This window comes from Dermochelys coriacea, chromosome 7, assembly GCF_009764565.3.
Source record: "Dermochelys coriacea isolate rDerCor1 chromosome 7, rDerCor1.pri.v4, whole genome shotgun sequence".
Lineage (NCBI taxonomy): Eukaryota > Metazoa > Chordata > Testudines > Dermochelyidae > Dermochelys > Dermochelys coriacea.
This window is the reverse complement of record NC_050074.1, coordinates 81,642,996-81,666,124: the sequence shown is the minus strand read 5'-3', so window position 1 is coordinate 81,666,124 and position 23,129 is coordinate 81,642,996. Positions and strand designations below refer to the sequence as shown.

The following is a 23,129-nucleotide window of genomic DNA, read 5'->3' as shown; positions in this document are numbered from 1 at the left end:
TTTAAATTAAATTTCTAGTTAAGTGAAAATATTAGAATACTTTTTTCCATTAAATTTAATGTTTTTAGATTTGATTATTCTGCAGTCTGTACTTCTAAAAAGTTAATTTGTGGATTTTTTTTTTTTTTCCCTTTCCCATCAGCTGTGAAGAGTACTTGATTGTGGACACCTTGGATCACTACAGTTGTATCTCTCTTCTATTCTTCTGTGTTACAGGTTGAAACTTATATGGCAGTCATTTATATGGATCTGTGATGGATCTATAACTATGTCCCAAGTCAAGCCAACGTCATTTTGACCTTCCTCTTCTGAATGTGGTAGGATAATAGTTACTTTTTCCATAGAGTAATCTATCTCTATCTGACAAGTTTCAGAGTGGTAGCTGTGTTTTGTCTGTATCAGCAAAAACAATGAGGGGGTCCTTGTGGCACCTTAGAGACTAACAAATTTATTTGGGCATAAGCTTTTGTGGGCTAGAACCCACTTCATCAGATGCATGGAGTGGAAAATACAGGGGCAGGAATAAATGCATGAAAAGATGGGAGTTGCCTTACCAAGTGTGAGGTCAGTCTAATGACACAATTCAATTAACAGCAGAATACCATGGGAGGAAAAATAACTTTTGTAGTGGTAATGAGAGTGGCCCATTTTAAACAGTTGACAAGAAGGTGTGAGTAACAATAGGGGGAAATTAGTATAGGGGAAATTAGGTTTAGGTTTTGTAGTAACCCAACCACTCCCAGTGTTTATTCAGGCCTAATTTGATGGTGTCCAGTTTGCAAATTAATTCCAGTTCTGCATTTTCATGTTGGAGTCTGTTTTTGAAGTTTTTTTTGTTGAAGAATTGCCACTTTTAGGTCTGTTATTGAGAGACCAGGGAGATTGAAGTATTCTCCTACTGGTTTTTGAATGTTATAATTCCTGACGTCAGATTTGTGTCCATTTATTCTTTTGCGTAACCCTCTGCCATGTACACTGGCCAAACCGGACAGTCTCTACGCAAAAGAATAAATGCTGTTAATTTAATAAATGCTGTTACTTGAATTATCTCATTAGACTGGCCTAACACTTGGTAAGGCAACTCCCATCTTTTTGTGTATTTATACCTGCTCCTGTATTTTCCACTCCATGCATCTGATGAAGTGGGTACTAGCCCACGAAAGCTTATACCCAAATAAATTTGTTAGTCTCTAAGGTGCCATGAGGACTCCTCGTTTTATTTGTATCCGGTTATGCTTTAACCTTCTGAGACAGATAAATTGAGTTCCACAAAAGTTACTGCGTTTGGGCTGTTTACAGTGAGACCGTGAAAGTCAATGTACTTGTACAATGTACTTACACACTGACTTTTGGTAAAAGAAATGGTTTGCTCTGTTATCCTTGCCCATAATTTTGTCCCTTTCACTACTATGCAGCCCTCAATGTGGTAGTTGGCGACAGTAACTCTGTGTGTGATGTTGTGTTTATATAGTTTGTAAAGCACATGAGGATCTTTCAGGATGTAATATTGTTTAAATGTGCTATATTTATGATACATTAATATTTAATATTCCCTTCTTCAGTCATGCTATTTTGATTACAATGTTAATTAATGAACAATTGCAGTAATTTTTCATTAAGAATATTCTTAGGTTCTGTTTTGAAAATACGGGGAAATTCCTCTTCCTGTGAAATCAGTGGTTTTTTTTGTTTGTTTTAGTGTTTTTTGTTTTTAAATCACAAGTACTTCACACAAAATTAGAAACCAAAAAGAAGAGAAATGTTCCATTGTGTCTTCTCAAAATCTAGCTGTAGTCTGTCAGTACAAATTTAAAAATGGGATCCAGGCATCGGGGAGCAGGGATGGATGAGTTTGTGTCCATGGATGTAACTTAACAAGGTGAATTCAAAGAAGTGGTTGCCCTTGTTCACGTTGTGATTTGCCTCCATGGACAGTTCTGCTTGTGTGAAGACCCAGAAAAATGCACTGGAATGGAGTAGTCCAACTGCCTGGATCAGAGTGCAGGATCATGGTCTAGGGTCTGATTAATTTAAAAAAATACAACTTTAAAATGTCAAGTGTCGAGACTTGTACTTGGTAAATATTATAATTATTGGCACATCAGTTTGTATTATCAGTTATACAAGTTGATAGAACATCTTTGAAGTTTTTAAAGGGCATTGGCAATTTAAATGTAGCCCAAAATAGTCTCTTATAAAACTGAAGAGTAGGAAATGTTAGAAATCTTTCTAAATTTTCAAGAAAATACCAAAGGAAATAGTAATCTTTAAACCAATAAATGTTCTGGTGTGGTGACTGAAATTTAAATATTGCAACGCTTGGATCCTGATAGTGAAATTATCTGTCTCGAAGTTTAGAGTAATGCAAAAAGTTAACAAAGAGCTTAAAGAGTGACAAGGAAGTTGGACTCTTAAAAGTCTTTCAGTTTCAGTTATCAAAGATTTTACTATAGAAAAAATGTTTGTTTACATATATTTTTGAATGTATGGTGTTGCTTTAAGTATTGTCTCCTTTATAACAGTACTTTATTTTTTTTTTCCCCCCCCTGAACACTGTCACAGAAGGAACATTTTGAACAGTGAAGTTGCAAGATCTTACTCATCAAGACAACTGGAACCATGTTGTGCTGGGGAAATGCATCCTTTGGACAGCTTGGATTAGGTGGAATTGATGAAGAGATTGTATTGGAACCCAGAAAAAGTGACTTTTTCCTAAATAAAAAGGTCCGAGATGTAGGATGTGGACTCAGACACACTGTTTTTGTCCTGGATGATGGGACTGTGTATACATGTGGATGTAATGATCTAGGACAATTAGGGCATGAAAAATCCAGAAAGAAACCAGGTAAGTTAAAAGTAATGAAGAGTGGATTTTGTGTGGGTGTTGGTTTTTAACTTTAGTTACCACATTTAGGCCTCACATCTGTAAATATATTTACATGTGCCTATCTTTCTGAGTGTGAGTAATCCTAAGCACATGCATATTTGCAGAATTGGGACTTCAAAGTTTTCCTTTTTATAGTTTTGATTTTTGTACTTCTGTTTCATTGTGTAGAAAGTAGTAAGCATATTAAATCCTATGAAGATATATAATTACCCAACCCAGCCTAATTGATACCATTTTATAAAAATGACATCTACCACTTAGCTTAATTTTTCTTTTTTTAATTTCAGGCTATTACTACTTGTACCCGAAGTGACTTTATTGGTTGTATATAGGTACATAGTTATCATGTCAGGTCGTAGCCATTACTTCTCTAGATTGTACAAATCTAGTAAATATGTTATAATTTCAAGAGGTTATTTTAAAATATATAATTACCTGTGTCGTGTTGCCATGTGATAGACTCATAGTCTTTGAGGCCAGAAAGGACCATCATGATCATCTAATCCGATTCCTGCACATTTCAGGCCACAGACCCTTAGGCCTCAATCTTACAAATTTGCTCTACATAGGTGGACCTCTGTTTCCGTCAAAGGGTCTGCATGTGGACGTGGGGGTCCACTCTGACAGACCAATTTTTAGGTTAAAGACCTTAGTTGTACATCCCAGTGTATCTCTTAGTGCTTGATTTTTGTTGTTTTTTAGGTGCATCATTTTGCCTGGCTAAGTTCCAGTTGTCTGTCATGCTTAGATTTTTCTGTAACATTCTCTAAATGAAAAACCTTTCATTTATTATAACTAAACCATTTTCTGTTGACTTCTGTTTCTCTAACAACTCTGTATCTTTTAGTTTTAATTCTGTTCCACAATGCTTACCATTCCTCCTTTCTGTTTGCTGATATTGTTGGTACATGCATGCTACGCTCTTTCCTCTAGGCAGGGCACACTAAAATATTAGTCCCTGACCCTGTAGAACCCTGCTTTTTACAGTTTCACACCACATGTAATCGCTGGTTTATAGTTCTTCAGTTATTTAAGTATTCATTTACAATATATTTACCCAGATAACATGTTAGTGAGATTACCTTGTGGAACTATACCATTATAAAAATTTCATTTAATATATAGATAATTGCTTGTATACTAAATAATTATCTCATAGAACAGTGGATCATGGCTAAGCCTGCATGGATACATAATTTATAGCCGCAGAGTTGCAGGGCTCTAGCAGCAATGAGGGAGACCAGCATGGCCGCGACCAGCGACCAAGCCAGGAACCGCAGCTGGGCAGCTCCTACTAGTGTGTGCTAGTGGCTTGCATGCTCCCAGACAGGTGTCACAGTCATGCAGTGATGTGCAACTTTGTCTGGAAGTGTGCAAGCCACTTGCACACTCCCAGACAAGTCTCAGTGGGCGGAGCTGGGGGTGGCACAGCCACACTGGAGGAGCTGCCTGGGCTGGGCACTGGCTCCTGTGATGAATGGCCCAATATGCTGCTGTTTTCGCCACTGTGGTTTCTGCCCCAGTTGCTGACCATGGCGCTGCTGGTCTGGCTTGTTGTCACTAGAACCCTGTAACTGTGCTTATATCTGTGTATCTGCAATATAATACAATATAAATTGTGTATCTGCACAGGGCTCTCATCGGAGCACTATAATTTGCCAGTTACATGACAAACCATAATAATTTTCAGTGTCTTCCTCCACGAATAGTCCTGAATACCTAACATCCCCTTGTGTGAATAGTTTCCGATTTTATGTTTCTGATTTGTTGCTGTTCTCAATTTAAATTATTTTATACTGTAGAGTGCCTAAGCACCATTGGCAAATTCTCAAAGTATGTTGATGGTGTCCATAGAAGAACCTTAGTTATATGTTTGAAAGTGAAAAATGTTTGATCTGAATCCTTTCAGGAATTAATTTAGTGTAATTCACTGTACTTCCATTGGTTGGGCTTCATTCTTTTTTTTTTTTTAAATTGTATTAGGTTAAGGTCCAAATATACATAATATGCAACACTTCCCGCAACACTTCCAGCACCACTTCCCCACACCCAAAGAAACCCAGCAACACATCACAGTTTCAGTTGTTGGAGGCAAAGGTGTTGGTGGTGCTGTTCTTCAGTATAGTTCAAATAGCAAACATAGAGCAACATCTGAAGATTGGTGTAATGTTTAATTGGATCTTCTTTCATGTAAGTTTGCAAGGTGTCCTAAATGATAAGCCTTCAAGTGGGAAACAGCCTGGACAGGCCATTGAATTCTGAGATGAGTCAGTAAAAATTAAATCGCTCCTCTCTTTGATAGCTGAAGAAACCATAGAGTACGGCAGAACCAATATGGCCTTCCTTGAGGCAGGCATGATTGTGGGACCCAGCACAGCTATCTGTGCCCCACTGTGGAACCACTGTATCTACAGCTGTTTGAATCCTTCAGTCATTTCATTGACATGCATGTAATAAAAGCTATTTGCTTCCTAAATAATTGCATGTTAATAGATTGTTGGCCAAACCGTCATTTTTGCCAGAGTCCCAGTAACCCAGCTGCTCACAGTGGATATCAAGATGGGGGGGAGGGGAAAGGGAATTTGCCTCCCACAAGTTAAGGAACATGTCTGCATGATTCACACACACACACACACACACACACACACTGATATCCATTGTGAGCAGCTGGGTTACTGGGTCTGTGGCAAAAATGATAGTTGGCTGACAGTTTGCAATTATTTAGGAGACAAATTAGCTTTTTATTCTCTAACTAGTCATTGTGATGGGAAGGTAGTTTGTTTAAAGCAACATTCTCTTGTTTTCGTTTAAAATAATTAGAAAAAATAAAATTTCTGAAAGCGTACCCTGAATAGTGTCCTTTTTGTTTAATTAGGAGCTTTCAGCTTCCATACTGATAGGAAGGGTCTTCTAGGTAAGCCTAAAAAGTCACAATGCCAAACAAATTCAGGCTCACTCCTTCCTCCTCCCGTGCTTATTATTTCTGCATTTTCATATCAGCTTTGCTGCTTCTGTTACTGGCAAACACCCTCTTGCAGGGATTGTGGAGGAGTAAATACGTGAGCTCTCTCCAGAGTAGTACATGTGAGTGATGTCTTCATTCTATTGCCGTACAGTGAAATTGACTAAGCATAAAAAGCTGTCAAATGCAATAGGTAAACAAACTGGATAGAAAAAAGTGTTTTGTTCTAATCTCTGTCAGTTATAGTAATTTTAGAAGTTACTTGTAACAACAAGAGATTAAAAAAAAACTTTTTCTCAAATGGTTATTTGATTTTCAAATAGATTAGGTCCATTTATTGGTTAGTGTCTTTATTTAGAACTTAGTTCTAAAGGGCTGCCTCCTAAGTTGCATTCTAGATGATTGATATTTAGCTTTTTAAAACTAAAATTTTTTACTTTAAAAAACATTGGTAAATTGATATTAAACTGATTTAACTCAAGCGTCATTGTAATTTTAACACATGCTTCTCTAACTGCGAGCAAGCATTTGCTGGCGTGAACGTGAATGTTAATTAAGTTAGCAGGATGTGACTTTTGTAAATTATCTTTAAATAGCTATTAGGATCTGAATATGTTTGTTTATCTTGTCCAGTAAATGACACAATTTGAAGACCGTTTTGAAGACTACAATTGTAAATCGCATGCTTCCAATAGACATTTTTTGTTATCTTGGAAAAATAATTAACTGACCTGGGGCCTTTATTACCTTTGTACGCAAAACAACAAAATGTGACAATTGTCTTTTAATAGGATTAGAATTAATACAAAAGGAAGCTTCTATACTGAGACCGACTTTTAAATTGTAGAATTTTAAAAAATGTGGCTTGTTGGAACCCCTATGCTGCTTTAAAATATTCATGTGTTTTGTATGAATTTCTGTGACACCTATCACCGTTTCATCTGAGGATGTTCATGCCTTTATTTAAACCCTATTATGTTTATCATGGGATAAGAGAGAAGGTCCTCTCATGGATCAGTAACTGGCCAAAGGGTAGGAATAAATGGTCCGTTTTCGGAACCGAGAGAGGTAAGTAGTTGTGTCCCCCCCAGGAGTCTGTACTGGGACCAGTACTGTTCAACATATTCATAAATGATCTGGAGAAAGGGGGTAAACAGTGTGGTGGCAAAATTTTCAGATGATACAAAACTACTCAAGGTAGTTAAGCCCAAAGCAGAGGGCAAAAGAGTTACAAAGCAATCTCTCAAAACTGGATGACTGGGCAACAAAATGGCAGATGAAATTCAATGTTGATCAATGCAAAGTAGTGCACATTGGAAAACATAGTCTCAACTATACATATAAAATGATGGGCTCTAAATTAGCTGTTACCACTCAAGAAAGAGATTTTGGAGTCATTGTGGATAGTTCTCGTGAAAACGTCCACTTACTGTGCAGTGGCAGTCAAAAATGCTAACAGAATGCTGGGAATCATCAGGAAAGGGATAGATAATAAGACAGGAAAATATCATATTTCCTCTATATAAATCCATGCACATATATAAATGCCCACATCTTGAATACTGCATACAGATCTGGTCACCTCATCTCAAAAAAGATATATTGGAAAAGGTTCAGAAAAGGGCAACAAAAATTGTTAAGGGGGTATGGAACAGCTTCCATATGAGGAGGAATGAATAAGACTGGGACTTCTCAGCTTGGAAAAAAGACAACGTAAGGGGGATATGATAGAGGTCTATTAAAATCATGACTACTGTGAAGAAAGTAAATCAGGAAGTGTTATTTACTCATAACACACAAACTAGGGGTCACCAAGTGAAATTAATAAGCAGCAGGTTTAAAAATAAAGGAAATATTCCTTCACACAACACACAGTCAAACTGTGGAACTCTTTGCCAGAGGATGTGAAGGCCAAGACTATAACAGGGTTCAAAAAAGAACTAGATAAGTTCATGGAGGATAGGTCCATCAATGGCTGCTATTCAGAGGTGAAAAACCATGTTCTGAAGTGTCCCTAGCCTCTATTTGCCAGAAGTTGGGAATGGGTGACGCTGGATGATTACCTGTTCTGTTCATTCTCTCTGAAGCACCTGCCACTGGCCACTGTTGGAAGACAGATTACTGGGCTAGATGGATCATTGGTCTGATCCAGTATGGCCATTCTTATGTATTTATCAATCCATAGGTCACTGACAATAGTTTGTAAATGAGAGGTTGTATAACTAGATTTATATGATGTACATTCTATTATGAGGTATATACATATAGATTCTTGTAAAATATACTGTTCATGCTTTAACTATGACTTGTGTGCACAGTAGTTATTCACTGAACTTTCCGTATCTTTGTAAATTTAATTTGAAAATAAATCAAACTTAAAAGACAATGCACTGGTGCAAAAATTCTGTTTTTAAGAGCTGTAGTGGATTGCTTTAGGCACCCAAATATATCTATCTTGGGGGCTGCTGCATGACATTTTCCTCCTATGAAGAAAAGTGAAGTTGAGGCTTTGTTTAACAAGCACCTGTTGGAGTTGAGAGAGGGTTTGAAAGCAAGCTGTTTCTAATTTTTTAAATAACTTAAATGCACCAAATTACTAAGAGTCTGAAGAGTGTATCAAGTTGTTCGTGTTTTGAAGCATTAAAAGAAGTTGGTCTGAATTTTATGTGGTCTGAAGCCTTAAAGCGAAGTTATAATCTCTTGTTGTTAGTATTTATAATAGATATACTTGCAGGTCCTGAATACTAGCATTTATTGCTATCTCAATGGTTCCCAGCTGTGTGTTATGTAAAGGAAAAGCCATGTAGTGTGGGTAGCAGCATCTCCTGCTCAAGTGACACAGCTGTGTAGTAGTTGCATGATCTCCAAAAGGGATTCATTCTTCAAGGATTTAGGAGGGCTTTAAATAGATTAATGGATATTCTTCAGTTCTGTCTTTTTATACCATAATCTTTCCTTATGTGGGGATGGGTGCTGCTGTGAGCTTCAGGAAGATCAGAGGACTCTCTTCCTCAGAAATAATTATTTACACCCAAATAACTAGTTCATTTTGCCTCCAGTGGTAGTGAAGCTGGGACACCAGACCGGCAGGAGAGTTTGACAGCATAATTGCTGCAAATTGTTCTTTCATTCTGCAACCCTTTAGCATTTAGTGCTTCAAACTCCTGGATTTGTCTGGGGTTATCAGAATAAAAGCCTTCCCTTTATTGACTGTATTTTTTTGTGATTACTAGTGCGTTTAATCATCTCACCAAACTGAACTTTTAAATTAGGAGCAAGCGTGACCATGAAATTTACAAGATATTTCTGTGTTGCAACATTTTTCTTCCTGAGCTCCTATTTTCTTTTTATCTTTTTCCCCCCATTTATAAAATGACCCAGATACGTGACATATTGGTCTGCCTCTTATTTTGTCGTACAGGGAATGCTTAGAGTAGAGCTACACTTACCATTCAAGTTATTTTTATGTTCTGTAGAATGCCATGTGTGTGAGGGGAGGACAAAAGAGAGTGGATTTTCTGTTTGCTTTCACTAAAGGGCATAAGTGTACTTCTGTATGCTTGCCAGCTGTTAACTTATCTATAAGAGTTCTGTAACTGCTGCAGTCACTCAATTGCCAGCCTCATGTTCAGAAATTATGATTGGCTTAAAAATCAATTTTTAAACCAAAGTTGTTGGATTGTTTTTTTTAATTAACCTTCTGTTTTCTGAATCTTTATACTCCAGTGATGTTCTCAGACTTTTCCCAATAATCATGAGGCATAGAAAGTATGGTGTAAAAAAATGAAAGTTGAGAGTCAAAGGACTACAGGAGCTGGGGCTTTAAGAAAAACGTAACTTTAGAAAACTACACTTAAGATGTTGAATAATTTTGTGTGCTTCAATTTTGGGGTGCCTAATTTGACATCTTGTACCTGATTTTTCAGAGGTGCTGAGGATTCATAGCTTTCATTTAAGTCAACACTTTAGAAAATTGAGCATAAACTTTCTGAAAAAGGGTACATGATTCATGGAGACTTACGAAAATTTTGGTGTTAATGACAGGACTCTGATATTTCCCCCATAACATTGTTGAAGTTGAAATAAAAATTTCTGGAAATTTCTGAACACAAGAAGTTAAAGAGGAGGAAAATAGTTTTTTTTAATTCCACAAATGCTATCAAAAGCAGTTTTTACTATCTTGGATTCCTTTTCTGACTATTACAGTTTTCCTTGTGTCTTCTCCTTTAAAGGGATGTTGAGAGATTTAAAAACATCTATTGTAAAACATATGCCTTACCTGTACTACTACTAATACTACCATAAATTATTAAAACATGAACAGTTTTAAAAATATCATTTAGTCTTACCTGTTTGTGCTGTTTTACTTTTTTTTTTTTTTTTTTTTGCACTTAATTTTGCTAGGAAAATTAAAGGACAACTCAATTTCACTTTATGGTTCTCATGCTAGTACTATGCTGCAGCTTTTGGGTTATTAATGCTTGAGTCCAATCAACTATTATAATTGAAATTTCAAAATAAAATTTAAAATAATTTAACATATAGTAAATTACCTTTGAAAACATAGCTTTGATTCTAATAGGTTCTCTGTCCCATCCATCACCTCCCAGAGTTTTGGCCCTGAAACCATTCATCAGTCTCCCATTCAGCTGTTGCATTAGCTTATGTCCCAGTACATTCTTTCTCAGTCTATAACTAATTCCCAGTTTATGAAAACCACATCTTCAAATAAATATAAATATATATATTTATAATTTTGCTCAACTGCCCAGTTTCTCAAATTTTGCTATTGAGTGCATGGAGATGTAGCTTATTTGACCAGCACAAGTGCACACTTTGAGTACAGGCAAACATATCTGAAGATATGCACACACAGAGTACTGACAAACAAGAGGTTAACAATGGAGTCTTATGTCCTTAATTCACTACATGTCTTTCAGAGGTCTGCTGTGTGTATCTGTGCCTCAAATTTAACTTTTAGGCCCTGTTTCTTCTGTGCATGCGTGCAGAAGACCACTGCGGGATGGTAGCCTTAGTCTGTAACCTGCCTTATTGTGTCTTGCTATTAAAGGATTTCTTAATGATGATAATAATTGGTGCATAGTGGAATGTTTTCCTCTTCTAGAATGGCTATACATTTAATCATTCAGTAATAATCACCTTAATGTTAATTGAGTCTGTGTATTCATTTGCATGAATGAGATTAGAAGAGAGCCGTTACTATTATCTTGCATTTTCTGTGGATTACAGTTGATAGAGTGCCCTCGTAGTGTAACAATATTTTAATCCTGGTCACTGATTATATGGGATAATAATGGGGTGAGATTTAATTTGCTCTTGTTGGGATTATGTCATTAATAAAGGTATTTTGGCATGGTTTTAGACTAATTTTCCAGAATATTTCATTTAATATCTTAGTATACAATGCAGGAATGGAAATTATTTTGTTTAACTGTAATACATTAGAACATAATTTCTTTCTTCTCTCACTTTTTTAGAACATGTTGGTGCCCTGGATGCCCAAAATATTGTGTCTGTTTCATGTGGAGAAGCCCACACACTAGCATTAAATGACAAGGGTCAAGTGTATGCTTGGGGTCTTGCTAATGATGGACAGCTAGGCTTGCCTGGAACAGAGGAATGTGTCCGAATACCCAGGTAAATAAAGTCATCAAAGTAAAATTTGTGTGTGTGTGTATATATTTTTTAAAGTAAACTTGTTACATTGAAAGACATGTATAAGTGAAACTGCTCAAACCATTCCATAATTAAAATATTTGTCAAGTAATTCTGTGAAGTATAGAAGGTTACTTTACAGCTGTGGAACCTGATAACAATTTTTATTACCTCCTTCCCAGTCACTCAGTGGGTTCTTGCTAATAGGCACACTTGGTAGCTGTTTAACAGTCCTTATTAACTTAAACAATATTTTTGGTATAACACGTTACGTTACGTTCCAGCACATGCATCAACTTTACTACCATGAGTAGTTTTATTTAAATCAATGGAATGTTGAAATCATGGTGATAAAGCTAAACATGTGTATGTATTTACTGGATTGGATTCTTAATCATCACTGTTAAGCTGTCTAGTGTGGCTCAAGAGTGTGAGTACCAACTTCAGGACAGACTGTTAAGAAGCAGGGCACAAACCCCAAGCTGACTGTAAATTCTGTACTTAGATTTCACCAGCCAAGTATTGAGAGTAAGCTCCTCAGGCACTTTAACAGCCTAACATGGAGTCACAGATAGTCCCCTTGGGTACTCCTGTGCTATCTTGCCACCTATGCAAGCTTGCCTTTGTGATAGATGGTGCCTTACACCAAAAATCACCACAATATTAAGGTTATTCCAAATCCCACGTTAATTCCACTTCAGAACTTACAACAAAGACAATGCTGGTAGCCCAGTCCTATAATAAATGAACTGAAGATTTATTAACTAGAAAAACAAATTGTTATTTACGTGGTTAAAGCAGATAAACATACACGTACTAATGAGTTAGCCTTAGGTTTCAAAAGGTGACGGAAGCTGCTGTATTTGCAATCTCTATATGTCCTTTAGGGCCAACCCAGCCTAAGCAGCTGGGGGATCTCTGATGTATGCTTAGAAATCTTGCCCATTCAAAGTCCAAGAGCAGAGAGATACAGTTTCTTCTTGTGGGGCATTTTTATTCCTTTTGCCCCAGAGTTCAAGCTGATGGGATGAGTTCATGAACATGGCTCTCTTCATGGGTGAGGGAAGGAATGCAATTAAACAAGTAATTGTTCTTTGACGTTTCACAGTAGCTTGTTTGGTTTCAGTGGGCCTTCTTGGTGGATAGGACCTAACACCTTCTGTAGGAAGCCAGCATTTTACATTAAGTAAGGCTCCTTTTGTGTTTGACTGAGGGCTTGTTTACACTTACACTACTCCAGGGGCCAATATAGCACTTAGTGAAGATGCCAATGGGAGAGCTTCTCCTTTTGGAGTAGATACTCCACCTCCGGTAGTAGCAATGTCAACAGGAGAAGTCCTCCTGTCAACATAGCTCTGTTTGCACTGGGGATTAGATTGGTATAACTATGTTGCTTAGGAGTATGGATTTTCCACACCCCTGAGCAACGTAGTTATAATGACATAAGTTTGTAGTGTCGACCAGGGCTCATATAATTACAGAGGATTACAATGCAAACACTTACTATAAATTTATAACAGGAGGTGCAGATGTTCTAACTGAGATTACTACACACAGCGTCGTACAAATATTTCATCAAGTTTGAACACATTCTTATCAACTTAACATATATGGTAACAGTACTAACACACAGGTGAGCCAGACTGGTTTCCAGCTATGTGGTGTTTAATGCTCAGTTGAGGCCTAGAGATCTTGGCATGAGCTGGCACCTGGTCTGCCAACGTCACAGTCACAGCATTAATTTAAAACAAAATGCTATGACTGATTTCATGCATCTTTATATACACTTACAGGCTTTTGAGTAAGCTTGTCAGGTCAAACAGCTCACGTAAACTTGTTATATTCCTAGGGTGAAATTTTGGCCCCACTGAGTGCAGTTTCAAAACTCCCATTGACTACAATGGAGTGAGAATTTAACCCTCACATTCAAATGTATGTGGCATAAGGAAAAAACAATCTGATCCTTGTAAACCCATTGGAATTATTTGGCCAAAAAGTTGCATTAACATGGTGAAGAATAACACATTTTAAAGCTTTTGTTAAATCTGGGAGGCTAGTCTCCTTTTGCATCTCCTGTTCAATGTTAGATCTTCAGGTGGATGACATTCTAGTGCCTCTGAAACAAGAAAACACCAAACAAAAGACCTAATTCTGTAGAGGAATTGCTGATTTTATTAATAAAACTCAGTAACAAACTTCTTTGGGTTACAGCTAGCCAGAGTTTTGGATTAATATTTTGTAATTTACAAATTAAATTAAAAGATGTTTATAACATTTAAAGTAGGTTTAGCTCTACTTTTGTGGAAAGGTTTAACTTGCATTTCTGTATTATTCCTCCTTCAGATGTTGTACTCTTTCGTAGTGCCAAGATCTGGTGGTCTAATTCCTTCTCCATTTTAATCCCATAGAAATATCAAAAGCTTATCAGATATCCAAATAATGCAAGTTGCCTGTGGCTACTATCACTCACTTGCACTCTCAAAAGGTAAGTAAAGTTGTTCTGCAGTATTACTATTACATAATTCAAAAGGTTTTTTACAGAATTTTTTTAAGAAGGAACCACATTTTAAAATACATCTCCAAGGTGCCTTTGACACTTTGCCAAGTTCCACTGTCTACTGCCTTAGCTATGTAAAACTTTTTTTTAAATAAAATTCTGAATTTTTTACTTGATATTTATTATAAAAACATAGTTGTCCTGATAGCCCTAGGATTATTGATCTCTGCTACTCTTTAATTGAAATAGGTTTAAAAGAAAATAACGAAATGTATGACAAGTCTTCAAAATACATAATTGTTTTACTGATGTTCCTTGAGAGTATTATGGAAATCAGAATGTGAAAATCCAATTTGTCACTTAATCTTGATGAATGAGAGCATTTTACAATGTTAATTATGGTCCTAATCCTGCAGACTTTTATGGATCTGCATAATGTCATGTGTATGAGTAGTCCCATTGATTTCAATAGGCCATTCATGTTCTCGTCGTTTTTTCAGTTGTCCTGAACTGAATCTTGCCAGCTTTGTCAGTGATAATTGCAAAGTGCCTGGTCATTAGCTGATTGGGTTCATACTAGGGCTGTTAAGCGATTAAAAAAATTAATTGTACAATTACTCGCACTGTTAAACAATAGAATGCCATTTATTTTAAATATTTTTGGATGTTTAGTACATTTTCAAATATATTAATTTCAATTACAACACAGAATACAAAGTGTACAGTGCTTACTTTATATTTTTCTTACAAATATTTGCACTGTAAAACACACAAATTATTTTTCAGTTCATCTCATAGAAGTACTGTAGTGCAGTCTCTTTATCATGAAAAAAATAAAGGAGTACTTGTGGCACCTTAGAGACTAACAAATTTATTAGAGCATAAGCTTTCGTGAGCTACAGCTCACTTCATCAAATGCATCTGATGAAGTAAGCTGTAGCTCACGAAAGCTTATGCTCTAATAAATTTGTTAGTCTGTATTCGCAAAAAGAAAAGGAGTACTTGTGGCACCTTAGAGACTAACACGGCTGCTACTCTGAAACCTGTCTTTATCATGAAAGTTATAGATGAAGACAAACAAGGTTGGTTACAATTTGCAGGAGATAATACTGCCTGCTTCTTGTTTACAGTGTCATCTGAAAGTGAGAACAGGTGTTTGCATGGCACTTCTGTAGCCGGCGTTGCAAGGTATTTACATGCCAGATATGCGAAAGATTCAGATGTCCCTTCGTGCTTCAACCACCATTCCAGAGGACATTCTTCCATGCTGATGATGGATTCTGCTCAATAACAATCCAAAGCAGTGCGGACTGACGCATGTTCATTTACATCATCTGAGTCAGATGCCACCAGCAGAAGGTTGATTTTTCTTTTTTGGTGGTTTGTGTTCTGTAGTTTCCGTGTCAGAATGTTGCTCTTTTAAGACTTCTAAAAGCATGCTCCACACCTCGTCCCTCTCAGATTTTGGATGGCACTTCAGATTCTTAAACCTTGGGTTGAGTGCTGTAGCTATTTTTAGAAATCTCACATCAGTACATTCTTTGCGTTTTGTCAAATCTTCTGTGGAAGTGTTCTTAAAATGAACATGTGCTGGGTCATCATCCGAAACTGCTATAACATGAAATATAAGTAGAATGTGGGTCGAACAGAGCAGGAGACATACAGTTCTTCCCCCCCCCCAAGGAGTACAGTCACAAATTTAATTGACGCTTTTTTTTTTTAACAAGCATCATTGGCATGGAAGGATGTCCTCTGGAATGGTGGCCGAAGCATGAAGGGGCATACAAATGTTTAGCATATCTGGCATACCTTGCAACGCCAGCTACAAAAGTGCCATGTGAATGCCTGTTCTCACTTTCAGGTGACGTAAATAAGAAGCAGGCAGCAGTATCTCTTGTCAATGTAAACAAACTTGTTTGTCTTAGCAACTGGCAGAATAAGAAGTAGGACTGAGTGGACTTGTAGGATCTAAAATTTTATATTGTGTTTTGTTTGAGTGCAGTTATGTAAAAAAAAATTTTGCATTTGTAAGTTGCACTTTCACAATAGAGATTGTATTTCAGTACTTGTATGAGGTGAATTGAAAAGTACTTTTGTTTATCATTTTTACAGTGCATATATTTGTAATAAAAATAATAATATAAAGTGAGGACTGTGTACTTTGTATTCTGTGTTTTAATTGAAATCAATATTGAAAAAGTAGGAAAACATCCAAAAATGTTTAATAAATTTCAGTTAGTATTCTATTGTTATAAGTGCAATTAATCGTGATTAATTTTTTGAGTTAATCGTGAGTTAACTGCGATTAATTGACAGCCCTAGTTCATACAATATACAGTATCCACTGAAACTCAGCCTGATATTTAAAAAGCAGACTTTTTGCACCTGTTTTTGCTTGTGAAAATTAAATATGCAAGTGTGTATGCACTTGTTCACTTCTGAAGATTAGGACTCCCAATTTTTTTAACTTTCACAAGATCTCTGATGAATGGATTTAAGCAGACATTTGTGGAACTCACAGAGAATGAAAAGTTCATCTTCTAGTGCCTATCTATTCAGTTTTCAGAGTAGCAGCCGTGTTGGTCTGTATTTGCAAAAAGAAAAGGAGTACTTGTGGCACCTTAGAGACTAACAAATTTATTAGAGCATAAACTTTCGTGAGCTACAAGTGAGCTGTAGCTCACGAAAGCTTATGCTCTAATAAATTTGTTAGTCTTTAAGGTGCCACAAGTACTCCTTTTCTTTTTATCTATTCAGTGTTACAGAATGTCACTAATTAGAGCAGGGGGTTTTTTTTGTTTGGTTTTTTGGTAGATGCATTTCTAGATTTTTTTTTTTTTTCTTTTAATGCTACACTTGTCCCCCCATAAAACTTATTATTATGAAAAGCAGAGTCAGTGTTCGTTATCTATACCTCTTCCTGGGGCAGACCATTAACTTAGAGTTAGAGCAGCATAGCCTTGTTTCATGTCTGACCAAAATTCAGTTATTCTTGCCAAGATACATATGATTTTTTTTTTTTGTGGCATTACGGAGCACAATTATTTCCTTTTCAAGTCTGTTACCTTCCAGAATAGGGATCACGTAAGTGATAGTTTTTTAAAAGCATATTGAGTTGTCTTCTGCAAAATAGTGATTTAGAACTGCAGAGTTGTAGAGAGAATGTTCAAATTCTTTATCCACCTTTGCATATTTGCTTGTCTTTTGAACTTGCTTCTACCCATGAAGATAGTTAATTCAAGTCGACATAAATTTTATGCGCTTTAGGATGTGTGCTTTCAAACATTATCAGATTTATTATTTTAGTCACATATCCATTCAAGTATTGTAATTCAGTCTTGACCATGAAAATGTAGTACCTGGTTTAAAATATGAAGTTCCACTTTCACTAGTGGGAAAAATTCCCTTAGTTTTCTAGCTAGTTATTGTGAAATATAACAGTGTTAAATGTACTGCTCCACTGAATGGCTCATTCAGGATGCAAGGGTACTGATTTCTGGCTACTACTTATAAAAAGACATATCTTTTTTTTCTGGCAGGACAAAGTGTAAAAGAATATCTTACAGTACCAGCTGCTTGGTTGAACACAATTGCTTTATCTAGGCTTTGAACACTAAGTTTAACAAATAGATACAACAAGTTATCTGCAGTTCTAGTTACATGTAAAATAATTACAGGAGATTACACATAAGTACTGTTGAGCAGGAATGCGTCTAATTTCTTAATATTTTCACTCGAGTATTGGAACAGCCAAAATATTAAGACCAAACATTGGCTGTCACTTTGTCACAGACAACACATTCAGTTGTCGTCTCTGATCAGATTAATGTTGAAAGTTGAACTCCATATCCTTTAGGGAGCTAAATTCAGTGCAGATTGGTAATACATTGCATAGTGCCTAGTGTGGCCCTCTAGGAGAAGGAGGGGGAGTCTTGTACTAGAAGTAGAGTTCTGGATGCAAACAATTCCCCCTTCAAGGCAGGCAACATGGAAGCAGAACCAAATGACATTGGTTAGAGATGTCTTAGGAAGGATGCATTATAGAGTTAGGCTTGGGTATAGGCCACAGTGCATCCCAAAGTGGTATTCCTGTATGATTCCCAAAAAGGCCCATCAGTCATGGTCTTCAATGGAACATTTCAAGCCATGAACCTCCTCCACACTTTTATCTGTGCCTCAGCAGCAGGAGATTTTAGCTAATTGCTCTAAATTCATTGGGCATATACTGGGACAGGAGACAGTAGTGGCCTGAGCTGGCTAGACTGTACTGTGTTCAATGGAAGGAGTCTTTCTGGAGTTCACTTTAGGTGCTGCAGGATTGCATAGGCCAGAGTAGGGATGGGGTAAAATTAGGCAAATGGACCCAGTGGCTGAGAAGATGGGAAATATCGGACTATGCCTGGCATAAACACAGACATTGAACTTATTTGACTAAATTTGTTTTAAAAACTGGTGCAAATGCCTATGTGGTTCCACTTGCATCAGTTTACAACTGATTTAGAGTATGTCTACACAGCAGCTGGGAATGTGCTCATCAGCACAAGTAGACAGACATGTGCTAGCTCTGCTCAAGCTAGGGCACTAAAAACAACAGTGTGTCCAAAGCAACACAGGCAGCAGCTTAGGCCAGCCACCCAAGTATGTACCCAAGGGGTTGGGTGGGTGTAATTTGAGTGGCCAACCTGAGCTGCTGCCTGTCTTGCTGCAGCCACACTACTGTTTTTAGTGCACTAGTTCAGGTAGAGGCATGCATGTCTGTCGGTCCACACTGGGAAGCATACTCCCACATGTTGTGACCCAAACAGCATCCCGGTGCAAGAGGGCAAAGCGCTGACTGATATCTGATAATAAGTGTCAACTGGCACGACCAATTCGGTGTACTGCAACTCACTAATGTCATAACCTGTATCGGAAGGTGTCATGTAAGATATCAGTAGAAAGTTAATAACATACTGATCATTAATATTGGTGCATGGTGTATGTATGGAGGAAACATTCAAAATTACAAACATATAGGAAATTATGTTATCAAAGTGTGTCTGCTAGGCAGGGCTAAAGTGACCCGACCCCAGACAAAGTGGTTCTGTCACCTGGAAGATGTTTCCAAAGTACATCAAGAGACAATGGGAATACAAATTACATAGAAGGTAAAACAGGACCATCAAGCCAACCAGGGGAGGAGATAATCACTCAGCATCACAGCAGGGGGAGAAGGTTGCAGGAAACAGCTCAGTTTGCATTTTAGTAAACACTGGGAGTGGTGGGGGAAGAAACGAGCAGGGAACTTCCTTCACCACCAGACTCCAGGTTGCCTTCTTTACAGCTTGAATGAATTTTACTTTGGGAGTAATGTTCAAAAGAATCCATTTCAAAGGTTTACTGGACTATAAAAGAAAGGGGAGAAGAACCCCAAGTTATCTTTAAGAAGACAAAGGAACTGAGCACTTTGGCCTTTATGGGAGATCCTGACTGGAGGGGTTGGTCAGCCATCTTGCTGGAAGGTAGTGTGATGAGAATCTTACCTTGAACCAATACTATAGTTTTGTTAAGTCTTAGTCTCTAGAAAGCGTTTTTCACTTTATTTGCTTGTAACCATTTCTAACTCTATCAGCTGTTCTAGAACTCACTTCAAATCCTATCTCCTTTTGTCAGTAATCTTGTTTTACTTTTAATCTAAACCAACTCAGTGCTATGTTTGATTTAAAATGAATGTTAACTCCAGTCTATGTGGCAAGCTGCCAGGTATTGTATCTTTAAAAGAACAAATGAACCTTAATCTCTCTCTGAAGGGTCCAGGAGAGGGCTGGACACTGCAGAGAACATGGTTCCGGAAAAATTCCGGATGAAGGATGTTGGGGTCATCTTGCCAGGTGTAAGCAAGGCTGGTGGAGGCCAGAGTGTGGCAGTGGTATAACACGCAGGCTGTTGGAATCAGGATTCCGGAGCCAGAGATGCTTCTCTCTCACACTCACACAGAATCTCTCTGTCTCTCTCTCTGCGCTTCCAGCCAGCATACAAGCTAGAGAGCTACAGAAGCAGTCAGGGTTACAGGGCAGCCAGTGAGAACCCCTCGCTGGTCTGGAGCACACCTTATGTTGGGTTAGTGTGTATCTGCAAATTTATGTAAGGGCAGTTCTTGTTGTGCGATTGGTAGTATCCTTCGACATATGCTTCTTTCCATGGTATGGAGGAAGTTTATATATCACAATGTGTTAAATCTTCTCCATGATTTACTTGCCTCCATCATTGTTCTTCACATCCTACATAGTCAGCTTATATGAACCAAACCTTTATAACAGTTGTTGAATTGTTTTTGTTTGGTATATATTGAATTTAATAATTTGGGACAAGTACATCTGGATTTTGATGTATGCTATTTGAGAGTCAATTTCTGACAGGCACAGCAAAAATAAAAGTTGTATACCTACCAAGGACTATTATTCTTACAGAATATTTAATTTTAAAAAAGAGCTCAACACAACTGCCGTGTTAGCTTTGTCTACATTAGGGAAATTTTAAAAAAATGTATGACGGTTACTAGTGCTGACTCAGGTCCACCGGTGTTGGCAACATTGGGAGTCATAGTGTAGATGGGCCTCTAGTATCTTTAATGGTGTCATCTAAGCCTGCTCATAGCAGGTCTAATCAATGCCTATGCTTAAAAAGCCAATGGCCCATCCATTGTAGGGCTTTGCAGTGTTGCTGACATGGGAGGAGTTGAAAAAATGTTAGCAATAGTGAGTAATTTTTGTAAAACTTCCTTACTATAGTGAACAATGCTGCTATTTTTACAATTGTGTATAGATAAGTATTTCTAACTTGAGCCAATAAAAGTGTGAAGTAGTGATCTCTCTGAGTAACTGGATAAAATTTTGAAACATTGTAACATTTACTGAAAAGGCTTCAAAACTTCATGTGATAATTCTTTTCTTAAACTATCCAATAGGTGCCATCTATTGTGGATAGTAGAGCAAGTTACAGAATGGTGGTTCACGTTGTAAATAATCATTTCAGTAGCAAAATTATGTAATTTATTCAAGACTAATTACATCAATATTTGTGTTAATTTCAATGGCATTTTTAATAAGTGATGGAAGCACGTACTGTTCCATTTTCATCTTAATTGATAAGGGTAATAATTAGCTGGTGCTGCTGATGTGAAAAAGTTAAGTGCAGCCTTGAAGTTTTTGAATTGATTTAAATATTTTCAAATTGGTCTGACATCTGGGTTTGACTTCAGTCTCAAATTATAATCAGTTTTGAGTTTGAAAGAGCAAATCAATAAAAATCTCTGAACTACTGAAATTATTTGAATTCCCTGTACAAAATAGTCTAGCTGTTTAATTTTTGAAAGCTCATGAATTTGTTCTTTTTGTTAAAGGGATTGAACACGCTTTTAAATTATGTTTAAAGTATGTTGATCCTACTTTATCTTAAATCTTTTTCTCTTTAACAGGAAGTGAAGTTTATTCCTGGGGACAGAATAAATATGGCCAACTGGGTATAGGTTATGAATTTAAAAAGCAGACTTCACCTCAACTGATTAAATCTTTACTGGGAATCCCTTTTGCACAAATTGCAGCAGGAGGAGCACATAGTTTTGTACTAACTCTTTCCGGAGCCATTTTTGGATGGGGACGCAACAAATTTGGTCAACTTGGTCTTAATGATGAAAATGGTGAGTAGTTGTTACTTCAAAATATTTCACACTGGAAGTCTTTGTTGTGACTCTGCCTTGTACTCAGTTTCTTGGAATAATCTTCAAATTGGAATTCTTGTCAGCATCATTGACTAGCAGAGTTATATACACATCCTGTCAAGTCGGTGTCTGGTTTTACATTCACCATTGCCTGGGTACCCTGGGATTGAGTTTGTAACTCAAAACCCAGGACATCTTCCCTCTTTACAGACTAAGGATGCATTGTAAATTAGCAAGTAAGGCCCTGACTGCAGCATTTGCATATATGTTTAGCTTTTATCAAGTGGGACTAAAGTGCGTAACCTGTGTTTCTTTTGCCCACTCCAGAATGAGGTCAGGTGTAACTGGGTCCCTGGAAATTGGACAGGATCATTCAGACAGTCCTGTCAGATACTGCTCATGAGAGCTGAAGTCATAGTTGCATACCAAAGAGAAAATAGAAAAGATATTGTCTCATTGCTTCATGGTAAAAGCTCTCACTGACAAAGTTGTTCTGTAATTCTGCTGAGTCCCTTTCACTTTCAATTTATGAATGAAAAACCATCTACTTTGAGCTCTCATTCTTTTCTTTTCAACCTTTCCTTTGCTCTTTTAAGTTAACTGAAAAAGAATCATTCTTGTTCAGTTCCTTAGAACTTGAACAATCTACCTTTGGTAAATGTTCATATTTTCTGAGACTGATTTTAACCCATAAAGTCTATTAGATAATAGTGTACACAGACAAATTTAACGTATCTATTTCATTATATATTTGCCTTGTCTTCTGTCCTCCAATGACCCCTTTTGAGGACTGTATTGATTATAAAATATTTCCTTTGTTTAGTCTGTTTATTTAGTAGTAATTCAAAAACAAACTATGTGATGAGGAAAAATTAATGTCCCTTTCCTCTTAATGGGATTTGTCAAACAGTTTTGGATTAGTAGGTCCCCCCCATTCCCCCGAAGTTTCAGGGCTTGTAGTTATGCATGTATTGTGGCATATATATATATATATATATATATATATATATATATATATATATATATATACACATATATAATATGCATATAGACAACTTAGTGCTAATCATAGTGTGTAAATTAATCTACAGATGCAAAATTTATGAATTACCAAATTTCAACTCAGACATTTTGTTCTGATTTCATCGGTTTGTGCTGGGAACTGGTTAATGAGGCAGCTAGTTATGGAAATGATGATGTGTATTGGTTCCATGTTAGGTGGAGAATGGGGAAAGTGTATAATTATCTAAAATTTCTCAATAAAAATGCAATACAACTGAAACTTATTTCTGAAGTAATAGTTTTAAATATGGTTGTCCTTTTTTTCAATGAGAAAATTAGAAAAAATTAAACTGGTTTTTAGTGGTCATGTTTTCACAGTTAATCAGTCTGGTGGAACATGAAAAAT

The 23,129-nt window shown here is 36.9% G+C and overlaps 1 protein-coding gene across 10 annotated transcripts in view; it reads left to right on the top strand.

Annotated features, from left to right (window-relative positions):
* The window catches only part of HERC4 (HECT and RLD domain containing E3 ubiquitin protein ligase 4), an 82,686-nt gene that overhangs the window by 1,783 nt on the left and 57,774 nt on the right, over positions 1-23,129 (top strand). For 6 of the 10 annotated variants that reach the window (XM_038410396.2, XM_038410391.2, XM_038410393.2 and 3 more), the window contains exons 2-6: positions 217-317; positions 2,563-2,845; positions 11,348-11,507; positions 13,934-14,010; positions 21,479-21,700. In XM_038410396.2, coding sequence (XP_038266324.1) covers positions 2,620-2,845; positions 11,348-11,507; positions 13,934-14,010; positions 21,479-21,700 — 685 coding nt within the window. In that variant the 5' untranslated portion in view covers positions 217-317; positions 2,563-2,619. Of the gene's footprint in view, positions 1-142; positions 318-2,562; positions 2,846-11,347; positions 11,508-13,933; positions 14,011-21,478; positions 21,701-23,129 lie in introns of all 10 variants that reach the window. The other 4 variants (XM_038410394.2, XM_038410390.2, XM_038410392.2 and 1 more) reach the window with 1 other exon arrangement.